Raw genomic sequence first — 22,761 nt, 5'->3', positions numbered from 1 at the left:
TTACTTTATCAAAAAAACTATCGCAAAACAAATGTAACTATTTGTTCAAAAAAAAACAAATGTTACTATAAAAATAAGTTTTTTGAGGATTTATTTTCATACTAAATAAACTCAAACTAATACATTATATTATTTCTTCTTTTACACTACACTTAAAAGCATTCACATTAAGGGAGAGTTTTGCCAGCGACTCGAGTTATATGTTCGTTTTCAAATACAATAAAAAATTTATAAATTAAAAATGTTGGAATTATGATATTTTATTAACTTACGAAAAAATTGAGATTTTTCTATTTTAGAGTATATCTTTTACATAAAATAAAAAATAATTAATTTTACCATATATAAAATAATTAATTTTTTGAAATTCGACTTTCATATTATTTTTCTTATATTGTTTCGTATATATGAAATATGTTCAATAGAGTTTAAGTGTTTTTAGATATAAGTTTACTAATTACTATCAAAATATATTAAACTATCAAGAAAAAATAGAGACAATATCAGTGTGAATATAAAAACAATAGAATATTTTGTTTTTATATATATATATATATATATGATTTAATAGGACCATATACTTACACTGAATTTTCTAAAAAAATTATATTATTATTTAATCGATTTGTGTCATATTTTGAACTGATCAAACTTAGGACCAGAAAAAATTATTAATTTATAGTGTTTATTAATTTATTGAGTATTAATTTATAGAGTTTCTATATTATCCATCCGCTTCCAGAAATTATTCAAAAATCAAAGACATATCAAAATCTGATATACATATAAAAACCAAAATGATCAATAAATATAGCTAAGCTATAAATTAGACGAATTTAAACATTTATATATATAAAAATATGTTTGCCTCTCTTCTAAGCTATCCACGTGGAAAGTCACTCTCTGACAGGCCGACACGTGTCCATCTTCTGTGAAACGCGGCGCATCACTTGAGCTTATCGGTACTGGGTTTTATTTCTTTGGTTGGACTTGAGTGTAACTTTGGGCTTATACTATGAACAATTGAGAGAGCTTTTTACTCTTTAATATTATTGAATGTGTTAATTATTTTTTAATACGTAGTACATAAAAAACACACACACACACATTACCTTATGGACGTTATATTATCACCAAAGCAATCTTTACCCTATATACCTCATCCTATGATAATTTATAAAGTAATAACAAATCTATGAGTTCAACAAATTTGCAATTACTTACGTCATAATTTTAAGTATATAAACAGTCAACAGTAGTATGTTGAATATTATATTCATATGATTTAAAAGCCTTTACAAATTTTTATTTTTAAACATACACCAAAAACTTTATGAAAGTAAATATCCATTCAGGTCTCAACCACTTCAAATACCACCAACGCCAAAAAAATTTAATCAAGTATACGAAAACTATAATATATTTAAAACTACAATAATTACATTAGTTAATGAAAAATCCTTTTTAAAAAATATTATGGATGCATATATAAATATTAAGAGAAATGTATAAAAGGAAATAAAAGTAACAATAACTTGAAGAACAAAATGTATAAGACTGCGAATATTTATGATTTGTGGTTTAAGATATTTTCAACTTATTGTCCTAATCAAGGTGGAATAAACATTGAATAATATTTTTTTAAAAATTATATATACATAGAAATATTTTTAGTGGTAGGATATATTTATAATTTCCAATATTTGGCCAAATAAAGAAGAAGGAAACCTGCAAGTATATAACCATGAAAAGAAAATTACTTTAAATAACTTAATCAAAACAACAATCACGTACAACTAAACCCGATGAACGTCCCAACCTCAAAAGAAAGATGGTATAAGAGCAAAAATCCCAAGACATGACATATAGTTTTGTACTAACACCTTACCAACCAATTTAATTTACATAGTTCATTTAACGGTAATCAAAGTAAGCAAATATCCCTAATCAAAACAAATATTGGTAGCTTTATAGTCTATTTAGTATTCAAATACATTAACATGTACAATATTTAACTAATATGTATATTTTTATATGATACAAATTTATATTAAACATTCATTCTAACTGTTTAAATTGTTTTTAAATTTTCATTATGTCCGTAGGGCAGACCGGCCCTAGGTTGAAATGAAAATATGTTAACCGAGACTTACAAATGTTAATTTATAATATACACAATTAGATCTTATAACTAATATCAAATATTATGTCACATAATAAATATTTAGTCCTTAGGGTGGGCCGACCCTACTGTTATATAATATAATGATATGGATCGATCGAGATAAAGGGCTAAGGATATTCTGGAAATTTACGGCAAAAGATAATGGGGGAAGAAGAAGAAGAAAACCCTAATCAGATCTACATAACTACCGATGTGGTGGAAGAAATACTTGTTAGGCTGCCGTTAAAATCAATTCTCAGATTCAAAACCGTCTCGAGGGAATGGAGATCATTAATGGAGTCGAGGAGGTTCGCGGACAGGCGTATGAGTGTTCCAAAGAACCGAAAATTCTTGGCTGTCGGAAATCAGGCCCAATCGCGGTTCCAAGGAGACGAAGAGATCGAGATGGTTTACTTAAAGTGTGATGAAGCCACACGACCTTCTTTGACATGTGACGGTGTAGTTTGCATACCGGAACCGAATTGGGTCAGCGTTTTGAATCCTTCGACCGGAGAATTCAATAGATTCTGTAGTGGCCCCTTCCACTATGAGAACGACATGTCTACCGGTACGTAATTAAGTCTACTATAAATTTATTTATTTTCCTATCATATTAATTTTTCGGGGTTTCGAAATTATCAGGAGTATGGTGGAGCGAATTCAATATAAACTCGGCGATGGGATTCGGTAAGAACGAAGTTACCGGGAAGTATAAAGTAGTGAGCATGTTGTTTGATCATAACCATTACCAGATTCTTGATGTTGACATTGGCCAATGGCGGAAACTGGTCCCGCCTCCTTACAAGGTTGAAACGAGAAGGAAGTCGGCTTGTGTGAAAGGATCCATCTACTGGTTAGGCCTTTTTCGTAAATATAAGATTCTAGCTTTAGATCTTCACACAGAAGAATTTCGGGATGTCCAGGTACTTCCTCCCCTTTTGCACTCGGGCGCAGCTCGGATAGTGAACCTTGATGATCGTCTAGCCATAGCTGACATCTGTATGATGAAACCTGGATGGAATCTAGAGATATGGATCATGGATGCACAAGAAAAAACATGGTGTATGACTTACTCCATAACTTTAGCACATAGAGTTATTCCAATGCACGGGAGAGTTATAGAGGAATGGTCAACTTTGTTCACGCCATTGGCTGTTTCTTAGGAAGGGAGTCTTTTCTTCTATGACACTAAGAAGAGGTTGTTCAAATATGATCCAGAGATGGACTTCCTCTGTTGCCTCTCTTCAGATATTTGTGTTATCTCTCCTTTTGTCGAAAATTTGGTCCGTTTACATCCAGGATGTGTTCCGAAAACCCGGCCACCTGGGTGCAGCAATGGACGTAGCTGTCTAAATCAGGTACCGGGCTCCCGGATATCTAAACGGATCAAACTGCAGATCCCTAATATTTTACTTACCTCTACTCTAGTGTCTCTAGTTTGTTTGGTTACAGTTATAGATATCGTACTTGAAAAGCTTGGTCCTTGTTTGTTTTCATCTTACTCTTATGATAAGCAACCTTTTCGACTTTCTTTTAACATTTGAATTGATGCATCTCAGCATTGTTTCTAAACCCACTTTCTAGATCATGAACCTCTTGGTTAGATGTGTAGTGTACTGTGAGGAGTTTTCTGAAACTATGATACGAATTTTTTTTTAAAGTCTTTAAAATTCTTTAGTAAAGATTTAGTCAATTTTATCTGATTAATACGAAGAAATATTGTAATTTTATTAATGAAAATTTAAGACCAAATACTGAAAGTCACGTACGTTGCTTTGACTTCGTAATGCCACTTCTCACTTGCTTTTGTCTGTGCTTATGATCCTGTATCCCCAATCTCACTTCTCTTGTTAACAGCCTTTGACCGAGCCTTTGGCGAGGACAGTAGAACATAGGGGTGGACACTTTACCCGATATCCAAAGTGGCACCTGAATCCGATCCGAAAAATCTGAACCGAAATCCGAACCGAAGTAGCAAAATACCCGAACGGGTATTGAATTAGGAGAGATTGGATACCCGAACCCGAACGTATAATATCCGAACCCGAATGGATATCCGAAGATAACTGAACATATGTATAATTAACCTTATATTTCTAGTTTACATCTCTCATTTTATATAAAATATTCATATTGATACTACACATACTTTAAGTTCATATGATATATTACGGAAAAAATGATTTGCTACTCACTTAAAATGCATGTCAAGTTTTTTGTTTCAAAAATTAACAAAAAGTTACATCCAAAATTTAAAAACAATAACTAAATTAATGTATTTTAGTTTTAAAATGTTATGTCCAAATCTATTAACCATTCAATCTATTAAAAATAAAAAATTAGTTAAGTGAAAGTTATATTTTTAAGTACAAAAAATTTGAGAAATGAAAATTTTAATTTTTTTTTTCAAAATCTAAATATCCGAACCCGAACGGGTACCCGAACGCTCGCCCCTAGCAGAACATCAGTATGAACAGTCCTATCATTGGTCTCATAGACAAAAGTGACTGAATATCTTGAAAGAAGTTGTGTTAGGCCAGCTCATGTCCAGACAAGCTCTAGTTCATTATCGCCATCAGCTCCTGGGTTCAACTCCAAAACTGACCATAAAATACAACCGCGATAGTTCCCTCCCCGTGCTTGTTTCGTTCCATTTGCGACCTGAGCCATACCTTAGCTTGTTTGTGATAGGAAACTTCTTCAATATCAATTGTCACTAAACGTTTTTCGATATTGAGGTTAGATACATAACAGAACGAGAGGGGAAAAAAAGACAAAAATAAAATTAGTAGATTATCAGATAGATTATTTTTTCTATATCAAAACTAAATGACCAAATAACATAAGAAAATAATAATAGGGCCCAATTTTGGGGGTATATTATGCTCATTGTCCAACTCTCGAAAAAACAATCTCCAGGTTACGAGATCCTAAAACTCGGTTTGGTTTTAATTTGTACCCAATTCAAAATAACAATCAACGGCTCAAACATATCATGATAACTTTTTGAACGGTATATGAGATATCTTGATGAGGAATCGGTTCAAGGACTGAGGCCGAGAGAAGACCGGTGCGTGATCGGATCCTTTGAGCTCAAAAACCTTTTCAGGCGGGCTCAATTTGTTCATTGCCTCCTGAAGAGGAACCGATACAGCGTAATCCTCCATGGTTTTTATGCAGAACCGTTGAATGGAGCCGTAGTTTTTATCCTACACGTGAAGCTTTTCACCAACCGGTGCGAACGGGATGGGTCTTATGGATACCGATGCCAATGCAATGTCCTATACCAAAATGAAAGATCAGATTCAGTAATCAACCGAATTGTACCGGTTCGGTTTGTATTTACCTTTGGAGGGCTCAGATTAAATATAAATTTTTTAAGCAAAGATCTGTCGAAATCAGCGGCGGTTGGAGGGTTCTTTTTGCCGTTGGCGTACAAGAAGATCTGAGCTTGTTGCATCAGATCATTTGATCCCAGCTAAAAAAATATAATGAATGCAATTAAAAAAGATGATGATGATAACCAGGTAGCCTAGTGACAATCTCTTGGGGCTTGGTGTGTACCCACATCAGGCTTAAGTTCGATTTCCTCTGGGAACTAAATTATCACTACTTGGCCAGTCTGGGCTTGAGATTCGGCCCAAGTGGTTTACATGGTGGGCCATAACAGATGATTAGTCCACCCCCTGGCATTAGTTAGAAGGTATTACAAACTCGGGTCAGACAGTGTGGTACGTTTTCGGGCTAGTCCACTCTGTAGCACTAAGTGTGTTCCTTCCGGGACCGACTGGATCAGCCGATAGAGTTTATAAAAAAAAAAAAGATGATGATGAGCAGAAGGCAAAATAAAGTAGAATGAAAAATGCACCTTTTGATTAAAGAGATCAAGAGTGCTTTGACCATTAGCCAGCTTAGCAGCAGAGATAAAGACAGCTTTAGAGATTTTAGTAGGAAACATCTCCATCGCATAAGACATACAATACAAGCCCCTCCAAAATCATGCCCCACCAAGATCACCTGTATTATATATGTAACTTGTTATGGTCTTAAATTAAACATGATCTAACTGTTGTAATTAATGCTCAAAAAAAAAGTTGGCATCTTCTCTGTGGGTTTGAGGGATTCGAAGAAGTGGAAGAGAGGCTTGGAGTAGTGAGCGAAGATGGTGACGTTGTTGGTGTCAATAGAGCTAACACCAGAACCGGTTAAGTCACGGCATCTACTTGAAAACCATGTGTCTCCAAGAGAGTTATGGTTTTGTACCAACACCAAACCCCGACGACGCCTCCACCATGAACCAGCACGAACCGCTTCGTCTCTGTTCATTCACCTTATTCAGCTCCTGTTACACATACAAATGTCCCTCACCATGTCACGACATACATCAGCCTTTTTTACCTTAGGGCTGTCCAATATGGTAAAACCGAACCGTACCGAACCGAACCGAACCGAAATAGACAATATGGTTTGGTTTTGGTATACCATATAAACCGAATAGATATAATTTTATAAAAACCGTAGGATTTGGATATGGTTTGGTATATAACCGATTAAACCGAATAAACTGAACAAAACCGATTAAAAGTAGAAACATGTAAATATGTATCTATTTTATAACAATACATAAAAATCTATTTGTTATATAAGTTAAATTTGTGTTAATAACTATTACCATACTGTTATAGTAATAAAAAACCTTATATAATTTGTAAAACACTTGAACTATAATTAAATAACAATACATCGCAATTCAGACATCTTATTTTCTAAGTCTTTTTTTTTATCTTTTTGCTTTATTTTAGTATTCATTAAATTAATATGAAGATGATAAATTTGATGGAAAATAATTAATGAAAAATTTTCACAACTTTTTTCTTATCTATAAACAAACAGAGTTTCGTGTTCAATCGAAAAAACATGACTTTAATGAACACTAAATATGGAAGAGTGAAAAAACTTTTCTTTCATGTTTCTGTTTTGTTTCATATTTTTATTTTCAAAATTTCAGGCTCTGATTTTAATTATAGATTTGATGATTTGATGGTAGAAGCATTTTTATGTTTTTGTTTATTTATTTGAACATGTAATATATTTTTAATAAATGACTGTGTTAACAATATGACTCTAAAATTCATTTTATATGATTTCAAAATAAATAATTATGTTTTTTGGTATAAAACCGAATAAACCGAAAACCGACGGTATATAAACCGAACCGAACCGAAGTAAATATGGATTTAGAATGGTAGTTATATTTTACTAACCGAAATACCAAAAACCGAAAAAAACCGAACCTAAACCGAACCGATATCCGGATTGAACACCCCTACCTTTCTATTTACGTGTGAAAAAATTAGTTTCAAAAGGCAATTCATGCAAAGTTAAAGGAATTAACATTTACAAAATTTGTGAGATGTGAATGCAAACTATATTTAACCAAATTATGTTTAAAATACTAATAAATTGAAGTTTAATTTTGATTAACGTATATCCTAAAATAAACGCAAATAAACAATCCGAATGTATCTAATCATCATATAATGTGACAATACTAATATATTTATGTTTGGATACTGGTGTTGAGAAAATTGCCGCTAATGATGCTCTAAATATAAAAAGTTAACTCCATTACAACTAAAAATAGTAGTGTGTCGTATGGTTTTCTAAAATCAAAGCATTTTTTTCTGAATTTGGCTCTTTTTCGGTTGCATTTCCTTCCCAACCTCAACACCCTTACAATGTTTGCCACCACAACTGTTCCCTCTGTTGAGAAATAAAAAAACAAATACAACAGCCTCAGGAAGCTCTACATAATGTGTTTATATATCATTTTACTTACATAAGCGGAATCAAAGGAAATGAATTGTCAGGCGGTGGAAATGATTTGCTTCGCCTTCAAACAAAAAGAGTCTCAAATAGAAATCAACGAAATTGATTTGCATAGTCAGTCTAGGAAAACATAGACTCATTTTACTTACATAAGCTAATTCTGGCTAAGTTTCCAAATATCATATTGATGTTCAAGAACTCCAGCTCTGGGCTATCTACTCTTCTCTACGAAAAGAAAAACACAAAAAATATAGCAGTAAAAAAAGTTTAAAAATAAATAAATAAATATATCATATTGATGTTCAAATATGATCCAGAGATGGACTTCCTCTGTTGCCTCTCTTCAGATATTTGTGTTATCTCTCCTTTTGTCGAAAATTTGGTCCGTTTACATCCAGGATGTGTTCAGAAAACCCGGCCACCACATGGGTGCCGCAATGGACGTAGCTGTCTAAATCAGATACCGGGCTCCCGGATATCTAAACGGATCAAACTGCAGATCCCTAATATTTTACTTACCTCTACTCTAGTGTCTCTAATTTGTTTTGGTTACAGTTATAGATATCGTACTTGAAAAGCGTGGTCCTTGTTTGTTTTCATCTTACTCTTGCGATGAGCAATCTTTTACACTCTCTTTTCACATTTAAATTGATGCAACTGGATTCCGCCCCCCCCCCCCCCCCCCCCCCCCCCCCACACACACACACACACACACCCATACACATAGTCTCTGCATTGTTTCTTGAATCATGAACCTGTTGATTAGATGCGTATCCAATTACGAGTAGTTTTCCCACCACCGGCACAATAATCAGGATATCATTCTTCTGAATGATGGAAATCAAAAACAATCACCGACATAGTTAGGCCTCCACGGCCATGAATAGAGACAACTATTTAAGAGTTACTCCATTTTGTAATATGATACTAGAGTTACTCCATTGGTAATTACTGGATTTTATTAACTGTGATCAAACTTTATTAGATTATTGTTTGATTATTATCGTATTGAATGTATTTGTATCACGAATAAGTAATACCAATACATTCATGTATTAATAATTACTTTTTGTTCCTATTAATTTTATATTGTACTCAATTCCTAGTATTTAAAACACACAATTTTCTCAAGTAGCATTTTTAAGTTTTTATCATCAAAAGTGTCTTCAAAGAGAAAAATGATTAAAAGATGTTTCATTAAAGAAGTAAAATACTCTTCTATTCATTGTTTTATGATATATAAATATAAATTAATAAACAAATAATTTTTTATAGTTTTAAATTATATGTTTTCAAATTCAAACTTCTTATAATTAATTTTTTGAATTTTTTTTGATTTTTTTGTTTATGCAAATTTTCTTTTTGTAATTCAAAAATGCTTTTTGATTTTTTAATACTTATATAAAAAATTAATATTTATTTTTAAAAATATGAAATCCCCAAAACCCCACAAATACTAAGTCTAGATTAGTTACCATAGTGTTATAAGTGTATATTTATCTTTTAATAAAACATATTTTGGTCATTTTCTTCTTTGGGTGCTATTTTTTGTAAATAAAACTAAAACATGCTATTATAGGAAATTTCTCTATTTAAATTCTAAAATTAGTAATTATATCTATATTATAAATGAAAACTTGTTTTTTGACAAAAATATATCAATATTTATTAAATATTAAAAATAAGTCTTATTGATTTTATATATTAATGTGTATTAAATGTGTTTTTAGTTTGTGTAAAACAATTAGTAATACAAAATTAATAAATTATTTAAAATTTAATTTGTTTTTATGTCAGATTTATGATATTCGTGTACAAAATTATGAATATTTTTTTGAATTTAGTTATTGTATATTATTTATTTTGTACTTGAATATGTTTTAAATTTGCAAATTTGGAATGATATTTAGTAGTTAATCACGCATAGGATCTAAGTGATCTATATTTTTGGAAAATAATAATGACAACGTATTTTCTTTCGATGATAATAAAGTATTAATCATGTTTTAGATTTATCTGGCAATGTTGTTTTAATTATAGCGAAATATATGGCAAGATAATAATGTACTAATACATTTTATTTTGATTTACATTGCAATCTAGTTTTAATTAAAGCAAAATATATGTGAGAGAATCACGTTTGCTTTGGATTTGTATAGCAAGATAATAGATATTATTCGTGTATGTATTATATTTAAATAGATAATTTTTAACTAAAAGGAGTTGCATTATAAGCAGCCACTTTTATTTAATATAACTTTATAAAATTGACTCTTTACATGGGGTTGTAAAATTTTAGTTATTAAATAATAGATGATGAGGAATAGACTATAAGACCATACATAATATTTTGCTGATCAATTATCTCCATTTGCTAAAACAGGGAAAATATCTGAACATAAGACATTTTATATAATATATGGATTTATAAAATATCAGAAAATAAAATAACTCACGAGTATATGTATATAAAATTATTTTCATCTCCTATTTTAATTTTCTATTATTGATTCTATTATAAATTAATGCATATCATAGACGTTTTTAAATATTTTTTCTATTAGTTTGGAATATTTTGATTTTTAATATAATACTAGATTTTAGGATTTTTTTCTGTTGAAAAATTTATTGACCCATCTCCTTGTTCAGTAATATGTATATGCACGAGCTTTCAATTTTTGGTCCGATTCTAATTTGTTTTTCTTTTTGGTTTTTGCTTTCGGTTTGCTTGTGATTTTGTTTTTCTTTATTAAGAGATGTAGGGACCGTTCGATTATTTATAAATTTAGATCGTTTGATATTATTTATTAATTTATGTTTGGTTTCGGCTAAATTATTTTCAATAGCACTCCTTAAATTTTTTTTACTTTTATATGATCAAATTTAATGTAACAAAATTGCTCTTAACCACAGTTTTAAGATTTAACTAAGAGCTCAATAACACTATTTGTAATGTCATAAATCTACATTATAATGAGCCAGTTTCATCACTCCTGATACGACACGTCAGCAGGTAAATGGACTCCACTTTTAAAAAGTGTAAAAAATGTTAAATCTGTGGCTTGAACCCGGATTACTGTGATATAAATACCAACATTTATACCACTGAACTAAAGGATACTTTGTATATTGATTACCGAAACTAATATATATTTATGAAGAATTTCTTATAGTGGATCACACACATAACCGTGATGTTTCAATACTCACGTGTAACTTTGATCATCGAAACCTATTTAGTAAAATCCGCATTCTGGCCCAATAAAACTTATAAGTGGACTAAATCTCTTTTGTATGTATCTAGGATTTTTATAATACTCTGTCTCCACCGATAAACCGAAGCATTACCCTTTTAGCTTATCAAAAAAAATCCTGAAACGTTTCATCTTCACCTCTCTATATCTCCAATGATCAGTTATGGTACCGTTTCACCTCTGAAACGATCCGTCTCAGTATATATAATTCCTCAAACAAACTTTGAGACTCATATCTCTTATTAAATTACTCATAAATTGAACTGTCACAACTTTTAGCCAACCTTCGAAGATGTCAGCCTCCCGTGTTGTTGTTTCTTAATCGGTCGTTGTCCCCGCCACCTTTCTCCGCCTAGAACATAGTATCCAGGAAAATGTATTAACAATTTGACTTTCTAAGGAATACTATATACCATATTTGTTTAATCAATATTCAAGCTATCAGTTTTAATACTTTAAGCGTATATTTCTCTCGGCAGAATTCCGAGATCCAAGGTTCTATCCCAGTTCGTGTGAATCACTACCATCCATCGCTACGATAGGGGGTCGATCGTGAAAGTTGATTGATCGCTTTGAAGTTGTCCGATTAACTAATATGATGTAAACTATGTTCTGATGGGCTATAACGGAAAGTTATTTGGTTGCTAGGACTAACAGAGGCTGCAAGGCTGGGTACGTCTCAGGCGGAACTGAAGGACGGTACAACTAGAGCGCCTATTGTCCGGCTTTTGTCGTGCCAACGTGCTATGGAACTTAAGCCTTCATAGGAGAATCAAGATCACTTTGAAATGTCGGCTGTCATTTTCAATGGGTACCACCAAGATGTAAATTTTTTTATGTTTGTGGTGTGCTTTGACTCAAGATTGAAACTTTTGCTGATGGCATAATGATTTTGTGAATGCATGTCAATTAGATTTACGAGACTACAAACTGTTCACTGTACATTGGCAGGAAAAAAATGGCTATGTATGGTTCAGTTGTAACACTGGTGTGGTGCAATGGGGATGGACATGGTAACCAAAGGTGTGCATAATGTTATTGAGTTCCTCAGCGATGATTCCCCTGACATGGATGTGATCGGAATCTCTGGTGAGTTCCTTTTGTATGTTATTGGTTTGATTTTAAAACAATGCTTTTTAGCTTAGTGTCATCTTGAGACTTAAAAACTTGAAATTTATTGGTCAGATAACTTCTTCTCCGACATTAACAAACCTGCTGCGGTGAACTGCATCGAGGGACATGACAGTAATTAGAAGAGAGATACGGAACAAGGTGTTGAAAACGAGTGTGTCTGGCTTGGTGGAGCTCAATATACTCAAGAACCTCACCGTCTATGTTGTTGCAGGTTCTCTAGGTCGATTCAAATCTCATGCCAGCAACATACTGTTTGATGTATTCATAGCTACTTTCCAAGATCCAGCCCAAAACATGGAGAGCTCTCAAATTGATGGAAGCCATTAATAGCAATCACCGTACCTTCACTATCTCCACCATCACTGAAGATACCATCATAGAGAACCACGGCAAGGTTGTCTAATTTTACTTGTCATCACGTTCATGTATTTCAGGAGCACAGTGAGAACATTCTTCCAAGCAGTGAAGGTGACGTAGGATTGGCAGCATCATCGGGCCCGTCTGTTTTGGGAGACAAGGTCGATGAGGAATGTGCTGCATCAGATCCTCCAGAGATTTCACACGCTCAGAACAATCGCAAGCGCTGCCGTGAGTGATTGGAAATATCTATTATATTCCTATCAGCCCGTCAACGTCTTTTCTATGCATTTTTAAAAACTGCTATTATCTTTGTTTTCCATCATAAATTTGGATATCTTTTCCCTTGCATGTTTTCTCTGTTCGGAGATTTATTTCTATTTTGGATTATTAATAAAACGTCGACGGGTTCTAACTCATACAAGATTTGTCAGTGGTGTATTTTTTTGGTTTACCTATTTATGACATTTTTTTTTGTCCACCATAAACTATTTTTAACTAAGTCGAGTAAAACTCTAAAAATAAATAATTTTGCAACCATATAATTTTATAAATTTTTCTAGAGTTATTAATTTTTTAAAAAAAAAATAGTTTATGACAATTCTATATTTTGAAATTAATTTAGGTAAAATAAGAAAATAATTTAATTTGTTGTTCTATAAATTGTTTAATTTTTTGAATTCAAATTTTATATTTTGTTCTTTACACTATTTGTTTTATATACTAACAACTACCTAAGTAAATACTAAACAACTTCATAAACTTTATCTTTTGAACATGAAAGCGCTAATAACGCTAATGGTCGATCAAATAATTACGAAAATAATGCATATGAATTTGCCGGTCATTCTTATATCAACTTAATCAAACTGTGTAACTTTCAAATGTTATGTTCATCACTATTATATACAACACGGAAAAACAATAGTGGAAAAAAATAAACGATAAAATCCGGTACACAAAATTACACAACGATCAATAACTTATCCGACTCCGCTATACCCCTAGTAGTATCAATGTAATTCTTAAATTATGGTCAAGACTAGTGAACCAAAAAAAAACATAAATGGAGGTACAACTAAAAAAAAGTTCAAAAGAACCGTATGTTCATATATAATATTTTACTATAATATAAACTTGTCAAGTATACATATTGACTTCTATACATAACGTGATCTGACCCATACTGATATAAAAAAAGTTCAAAAGAACCGTATATTCATATATATTTAGACGTCAATAAATTGTTATAGTGTCTGTTATATTAAGAACTAGGTGATATCCGCGCAGTCCGCGTCCTGCGCGGAGTGAATGGATTAAAAGAGGTTATAACTTTTAATCTATAGGTATTAAAAATGAATAAGTCATAGTCACAAGATTACATGTTATATAATAAGTTGAGACCCACCATAAGTACTTTGCTTACGAGATCGAATTTGTAATGAAGGTTTGGGAAGAAGAATGTGATGAGTACAAATGAAGGTTTGGGAAGAAGAATGTGATGAATAGATGTGCTCAAAACAACATATTTATATATACAATGAGGAAGGATTAGATTTCAAATGATGAAATCGTATGTGATTAATTATATAAAACATTCACGAATTCATTAACCAAAACTTACGCTCCAAGATTATCGCCCAAATTACGTTAACAGACCATATACCCTATTGATCACGTAATTTGCTGTAAAAAAAGGATTTCGTTCTTAAACTTACTTTACATACAGCCACGGATCACGCAAATTCAGTAATGGAAAGAAAAATAATTTAAAGATTTGATAAAGTTAAGGACACAATGATTCAATCAATGCAACTCGTTTAAAACGTATATAATGAATCAACCACAACTCTTTTAAAAAGAATATTGTATTTTTTGTCAACATTAAAAAAAATATAGTATAATCTGATGAAAATGTAAAGATTTGATAATGACTTGTGCATGATGAGATAATGGATGAAAATATTTATGTTATATAATAATAAATATGTGTGATATAATTTAATTTTACAATACAATATAAAATTAAAAAATTATAATACATGTACAGTAGAACCTCTATAAATTAATACTCGATAAATTAATAATCTCTTTAAATTAATAAATTTTCTCGGTCCCAATTTAGGCCGGTTCAAAATTTGACACAAACCGATAAAATAATAAAATAATATTTTTTAAGAAAATCAAATTCTATGTAAATATATGGTCCTATTAAAATTATAAATTAATAATTTATATGTATATATATTTTATATAAGTATGAACCTATTAGTATATTGTTTGTTTTATATTAACAATGAAATTATCTTTATATTTTCTTAACACTTAATATATTTTTGATGAAATTTAGTAAAATTATATTTAAAACCACATTTAAGTTCTATATAATATATATTATATACACCAAATAATATAACAAAATTAATATATATGTCAAATTTCAAAAAATAACAATTAATGTCTATACACTAAAATCAATTATTTTTCGTATCTTATAATAAATATATTTTAAAAAAAATCTAAATAAGAAAACTTTTGTAAATTAATATCTCTATAAATTAATAAAATTTCAAATTTCTAATTATTAATTTATAGAGGTTCTACTGTACATAATTTAGTTATGATAAAGATACAATGGTATCATGCTTCATTCTTAATTAATAATTAGTATTCATTGTGTCATATATAGATTCTTTAATGAATATACAAAATTAAAGGATGTTCAAATTAAAAATCCATATATGGAAATGCTAATTTACATCTCATTATTTCCCATAAATTAATCACTATAATTTAGGTAAAATGTATTTATGAAAATTGGGTATGAAATATTACCAAATGGCCAACAGTTTTCCAAGGTTATATACGCGAAGATCTAATATACCATATACATATATGATTGGGCCAACCTTTAATTTAAATTAATATAAAGAACTCTTATGATTTACAGTATGACCATATCAATTATATAATATAATTATTTTGCATATATTTATATACATAATATAATTATTTTCATAGACAATACGATCATATCAACTATACAATATTAATGTTTTGTATATATTTATATAACTATTATATAATTATTTTTTTGCTATATAGTACGACTATATCAACTATATAATATAATTATTTTGTATATATTTATAAAAATATATAACTATATAAGTTTATATCAAGGCGGCTTATATGGACAATGTAAACATGTTCTATCTAAGTTTAATATACAAACATAACCATGATAAAAAATCGTTGGTGCAACTAATGATTACAAATTTCTAATAAGGTAGGTTTATAACAATGACAATACATGTAATTATTCTAGTAAAAAATGGACTTTTAGTTAAAGCATGTGAGAAGAGCTCTTGTGATGACACATAGGAAATGACATTTTGGTCATAACTCATAACACATGAGTGCAAGGATAATTTATAGGAATGCTCTTCTTTTAATATAAAAGGGATAGGGAAAATTTGTTGAATATTCATAAGAGGCAAAATAATGAAAAATATGTCTATACTAGAGTAATTTAGGACGGATGAGACAATTTTCACACAAATTTGACCGAAATCTCCCTCAGGCGCGTGCACGTAATATCGACACTCCAAAGCTAAAGCTGTCATTCTATACTACATATCATATAGTATAGGCACATAAATGATTTAATCAGTTACAAGGTTGGGTTTCATCAATTACATAACTATACTATACATGTTTACGACATAGTTTAGAATACTCGACAAAAACAGATAAGCTTTTTAATTCTGTGTATGCCTATAATACTTTACCAATTTAGGGGAGAGGATCAAGGATAGTGGTAACGTACATAGCAACCGTACTAGGAACCAAGTTTACAAAAAAGCTGGCATGTTCACCAAAGAAAATAACATATATGCACGCATGTCCATGTATGGAAAAAGGCTGAAATACGACTAGACTATATTCAATATAGTATGGTAACATCAGATTTTGGGTGTTTTTATCCAAATAAGCTGAAAAAAATTAAACAGAGGGGAAATCAGCAACTAGGTTATTATGGGTGTTAGTTTGGGTTAAATGTGGAGTCTTCAACTGCATACGTCCTAACTGCAGCTTCAAGTGCGTCTTCCGTGTGACTATACTGTTTAGTGCTCTCATAAATTATATGAAATAAAACTTTTACTCTTAACTTTTTCAGAAATACGTTTCTCGTAGTTTTGCCGTTAACCCCTTCCAACCAAATCTGAAAACTAAACGGTGGTTTCGATTTCAGATAACACACAAACAGATCAGGTTGCTTAGACACTGATGATATGTCCACAACAACTATTAATTCAAAAGACACAGTGGGAAAAAAGTAAAGAGATCACAAGTAGCAACAATGGTGGAAGAAGTGATGGTGGTGAAGGATCATACAATCCACAACGGCGGTAGTGGAAGCAAAAACAGTGGAGATGATGGTAAAGATGGTGGAAGCAACAGCGATTGTGGTGATATTATAAATAGAGGTGATTGAAGTAGAAGAAAGTAAAATGATCAGAGATAAAATAGGCAAAATTATAAACAGAGAGAAGAAGAAAATATGTGGTGCGCGCGTGTGGTATCAAGAGTAAAAATGCAATTCCCCTTAGATCGTGTGCCGTATTTAAAAAGGAACCAATATAAATATTGCTTTAATATATAAACGAACATTTTTTGTACAAAAAGAATATTTATAGTTGTCAAAATAAATAGTAAATAATACACATTTTTTAATTTATTTAATAGAATACGTAAAAAATAGAATTATTGTTGGTCTTTTTTTCTTTTCCAGTTTTACCCATAAAAAAATTGTTTTTGTGGCAAAATCATAATGGTACAAAAAGTAATATCCCAAAGAAGAGTATGAGAGTTAAGACATCACACAAACCATCACCACAGTTTCTCAATCAAAACAAGTCAAAATTTATTCATCTACTTTATGGAATTGAGGAAGCAAGAGAAAATTTAGTTCTGGTGTTCCTCACATTATCCTTTCATGGTAACATCAATCTCTCATTCTCTACTGTAAATATATAAAAGAAATGAAGAAGTGTCACAACCTCACACTCTTTCCCTTTGTTCTTTTTATAATAATTTTGATTGTGATTGGTGTTTTCATCTTTTTTTTTGGTGGAATCTTTAACTAATTGATTTAACACTAGCGCCATGTATTATATTAGTTTTTCTTGCATAGAATTATGCATGTCTAAGCAACACACTTTTAAGTTTTCGTACCATAATATATTATTAATGCATTAATTTCGCCTCTTCTTTTTATATTTAAGATATAAATTATATTCAATTATAGGAAAACTCTTCAAAAAAACTATTTCCGTCCAAGAATCAAATAAATCATATCATTTAGTACCCATTGTTTTCTAAGTATGGACCAAAATCCATATTTGCATTCTTGTCTTTGGTGTTGGCTATATAAAAAAAAAGACTTTAAAGAAAATAACTTGACAAAATCTATATTGGGTTAGATTTATGAGGCTACCATTTTACATGAAACTATATAAAAATATAAAAAAACTACAATTACATGTTACTGCAACAACATCGAAAATCAATGTCAAATGTATTTTTACTACAAATAAGCTAAATAATTTGTGTTCATATTTTAAGCAAGAGAATTCGGGTTTTACTTTAATAACTAAATTAGAGTTTTTTTAAAAAAAATTTAAACCAATCAATTTAGCAACAATATGACACCAAAATTTCATTTCCAAATGGAACTTCAAGACAATAATCGTAGATTTAAAAAATTTCTTTGTTTTAAAAAAAACAACAATGATAAACTTAATACACACAACGACATATAACATCAAATGATTACCGAGGATAGATATAAAAATAAATGGGAATATACGATTGTAAACACAAATAGTCAAACTGAAAGACCATAATACCTCAGCCACCATAATATCTCAACCCCGACGATCCAGTATTGTAAAATATTTTATAGCATATTATTTTATACCTATAAATTAACCAAATCTTTTAACCCACAATAAAACACTTTAAACAAAACAAAGATAACATTCCTGCGCGAAGCGCGGACAGACCACTAGTATCTATTAATAAAGTAGATAAAGTCTCTCCTCCTTGTGCCACCTCAGCACACCATGCTGCAAATGAAGACACATAACGTCTCACTTGCGCAGCTAAAAAAAATAATTGGGCTATTTAATTCTTTTCAAACAAGGCCCATATCTTATTAGGGTTTGGTTTTATTTCTTCTATGAACAATCACTGTGACTCATTCGATATCACGACCTCCGAACGCCGACTGTGTATCTACTTCATTTTGGGCTATTTATTACATTAATCGAAACATTTACGTCGTCCTCATCACTAATTCACTACTACCACTCTCTTGCATTTAATCCCCCTCATCAGCCTCCAATGCAACCGCCTGAAGCCAATTTATAAATGTGTTGTTCGCCTGCGATGAACAGACTCACTGCTACAAAATCCCAAAGGTCTATCTCTGTCAAGCATCAATTTCCAACCATGGCGAATTTGTACACTCTTCTGGCTGATTTGAAGGCTGGTCGCTGTTCAAATACAGCTTAGGACTGATTTCTGAGGTTCTAAGAGCATCTCCAAAAGGACTTTTTATTTTAGAGTTTGCAAAACTCTATATTTAAAGTTTCAAGGTGTCTTTCTTTCTCCAAAAGCGAAACTTCAAAATTATTTGTAAGTTACACTATGGTCCTTATATTTGTCATAATTAATATAAATCCATGAAACTTTTATAAATAACTAGCAAATTTATTAAAATATTACAGTAATATTTATTAATAAAATATTATACTAAAATATAAATTATAAATAAAATACATAATTAAATATTAAACTACAAGCAAAATCCCACATTATTCCATAAAATTATTTCTGTAATTCGCCATCTTCGGTTACACAAAATTTGTTTAGACAATGTTTTAGAGGTTCCTAAGAAAATTTACTAGACTATTAGTGTTGTTGTAATATTTAAATTTGTGTAATAATTATGTGTTCATGTATATATATTATTTTAAATTATTAAGTTTCTTTTGCAATATTTTTGGTGTCTAATTCTAGTTTTAAATATTATAAATCTTGTTTAAAAATTTTTTCATTTAATTTTATGGGTAAAATTTGAATTTATTAAAATAAATTTGAAATATTTATGATATACAAAAATTTTAAAGAAAAAACGATAAATTTGAAAATACTTGAAAAACATAAATGTGAAGTGTAATTAATTATAATGACCGCAAATAAAAATATGAAACTTCAAATTTGGAGTTTCGAGTAGTGAAACTTCAAATATAAAGTTTCACTCTTTAAAATTCTAAATTTAAAATTTTGAAGTTTTTTTTAAAAAAGAAAAAAATTATATATTTGAAATTATAGAATTTTTTTTTTTTGGAGATGCTGTCAGAGACACGAAATGTCAAAAAAAAAAGGCTTGGAGCGGATGGGTGTCGAAATGCTCCTCTTGGACGAGAAGCGGGGGAGTTCCTGACCAAAGCATTTGAAACCTGGGCCTAGGGCCTACACTTTTAAGACTCATCTTTGTAAAAAAAATATATTATATCATTAAAGTATAGGAGTATTACTGAAGAAAAGAAAAGAAAACCCCTAATAAAAATTCATTATTATCATGAAACCATGGTTGACATAAATAAATTTTATTTTTATTTTTGCCTTAGATTTTCTGCAACTATATCAAAGTGAAATAGGAATAAAAAAGATGAAATATAATTCCTTACATTTTTCTTAACTTTTTAATTTCATATTTCTGTGTTCTGTAATTAAAAAATGTTAGTGCTCCATTCAATTCACACCAACAAAATTTAGTAAAATTTAAAATTTTATTTTAAAACAAAAATAATTTATTCATTATATAATTTAAAGTAAATTTCTAAAATTCAAAAAGAAATTATAAAATCAAAATATATTTTAATATAAAATAGTGTTAGTGTAAAATCACCCGCTCGTAAGGCGGATGAACCACTAGTTGCACATAAAGTCAACTTAAGACAATGACTAAATGATATAAATTAAAGTAATTAAGTGGAAAAGGAAATATAAAAAGGGGGAAAATAAATAATAAAATTAGAAGTAAAGTTTTCTTTTTTAAAAAAAAAAAAAAAGAGAAAGTATTACCCTACTGTTATAAATCATTAAGTGGATAACCCATAACCAAGACTAAGACAAGGCCCAACCGCGGCCAAGAGGAGGTTCAGAGTCGGCCACTACAACTTTCCTTTTCTATGTTTTAGTAGTTTTCCTATTTCCTGTTGGATTAGGTTTTGTACTCTTTCCTTTTTCTTATACTTTGTAATTCCTATATAAAGGAACCTTATGATTCATTAATAAATGACAGAAGAATTCCTCATTTTTTTACAACACGTTATCAGCACGATATACTCCAAAACTCTGAGACAAAATCGAAACCAATAAACCCTAAACCCTAAGCCGATGGCGACGATCCTAGACAACCTCCATCTCGTCTCAACTTTGATCAAGCTCAGCTCGTAGACGTTCCCTGTTCGTGTCCAACGTCCTCAGCCTCAGCTCAGCTTGCGTCCAGCTCAGTTCAAGTCCCTGACCAGACGCAACCATCCGCGAGAAGCAACAAGCTCGCGATCGCTCTCGGCCTGCGACCCGATAGGACCATCCCGCGTCCGTCCGTCTCAGCTCATCTCTGATCTTTAGTGGTCCGGTTCAGACCTACAAAACAAAGGTACAGACTAAATCTAAGAACATAATGATCAAACCTAAAACCCCCAATCCATTATTATGGAATCCCATGTCCTTGATCAAAACCCTAAAATCTACAATCTAAAATCGACAAATCTCATAACTAGATATAGAAATCGATTCCTTAGAACATATTGATTGTTGTTATTGATTGTTCCTGATCAGAATTTAAGAAACCCTAATTCTGGAATCGAAACCCTAAACCTAAAAGAGTAAATCCGATTTTAATTGATCTTGATTGAGTGTTTAATGATCTGAGGTTTTTAGGATTGATAGATTGATTGAATGATCTAAATCGAATTTAAATTCTAAAGGCCTTGAAACCTTGAAGTCATATTGATTAAACCAGCAGCCTGTATTGTTTAAATTGAAACCCTAAAATTTATAAATTGAATCCAATAGAAATCGAATTGCTAAGATTGTTTGCATGACATCTAAATCTGAATTGAATTGCATTCGTCTTGTTTAATCAACCAGCATATAGATTGCATGAATTTGAGTTGATTGCATTAATAAAAGTATATGGCCGTGTTTAATCCCTCTGTCACATGTAGAAACATAAATTAGGATTGTTCGCACCATGGTCAAGTAGATTTCATATAGCCGATCCTATTGTTTGATTACATGGCCGCATAAGGCATGCTTGTAGCTGATTTCTTTTGAATGTCTTATGGTCGAATGATCACATTGTGAATCTGAATTTTAAATGACAATGTGATCCAGATGTCAAAAATCTCAAATCTAGACTACGCAGCCCTTAATCTCTCAGGAGATAACTATTTACAGTGGGCGCTAGATACAAAGATCAACCTGAGGTCAAAGGGACTCGGTGATACTATCATCGAGGGAAACAATGAGAATGATAAAAACAGATACAGGGCGATTAGTATTATACGCCATCACCTCATTGAAGGTTTAAATGATCAGTACCTGACAATGAAAAATCCACTAGACCTTTGGACCGCTTTATAGCGTAGATATGATCACCAGAAAACGGTGCTACTTCCAAAGGCTAGATATGAGTGGAAGAATCTCAGATTCATGGACTATAAGTCTGTGGATGAATACAATTCCGTATTGTTCAAAATAGTCTCAATGATGAGATTGTGTGGTGAAGAAGTAACCGAGAAAGAGTTACTTGATAAGACCTTCTCTACATTCCATTCAACGAATGTGTTGCTGCAGTAGCAGTATAGAGAGAGAGGATTCGCCAAATATACTGATCTGATCTCGTGCCTACTTCTGGCCGAGGCTAATAATGAACTCCTG

The 22,761-nt window shown here is 31.1% G+C and overlaps 1 protein-coding gene and 1 pseudogene across 2 annotated transcripts; one reads left to right on the top strand and one right to left on the bottom strand.

Moving 5' to 3' along the window:
• Positions 1 to 2,260: 2,260 nt before the first annotated feature.
• LOC106425557 (F-box/kelch-repeat protein At2g43270) lies at positions 2,261 to 3,736 on the top strand. Of its 2 annotated transcripts, XM_013866291.3 has the most exons (3): positions 2,262 to 2,732; positions 2,807 to 3,017; positions 3,088 to 3,736. In XM_013866291.3, exons 1-3 carry the CDS (start codon positions 2,327 to 2,329, stop codon positions 3,125 to 3,127), a joined length of 657 nt encoding a protein of 218 aa, XP_013721745.1. In that variant the 5' UTR covers positions 2,262 to 2,326; the 3' UTR covers positions 3,128 to 3,736. The 2 variants fall into 2 exon arrangements, with proteins under 2 accessions (XP_013721744.1, XP_013721745.1); XM_013866290.3 differs by having other exon boundaries at positions 2,261 to 2,732; positions 2,807 to 3,736.
• Positions 3,737 to 5,002: 1,266 nt separating this feature from the next.
• LOC106425570 lies at positions 5,003 to 11,778 on the bottom strand (annotated as a pseudogene).
• Positions 11,779 to 22,761: the final 10,983 nt, after the last annotated feature.

The sequence above is a fragment of the Brassica napus genome, chromosome C7, assembly GCF_020379485.1.
Source record: "Brassica napus cultivar Da-Ae chromosome C7, Da-Ae, whole genome shotgun sequence".
In the NCBI taxonomy this organism is placed as follows: Eukaryota; Viridiplantae; Streptophyta; class Magnoliopsida; order Brassicales; family Brassicaceae; genus Brassica; species Brassica napus.
The sequence above is the reverse complement of the archived record's forward strand: the minus strand, read 5'-3'. Positions and strand labels throughout refer to the sequence as shown.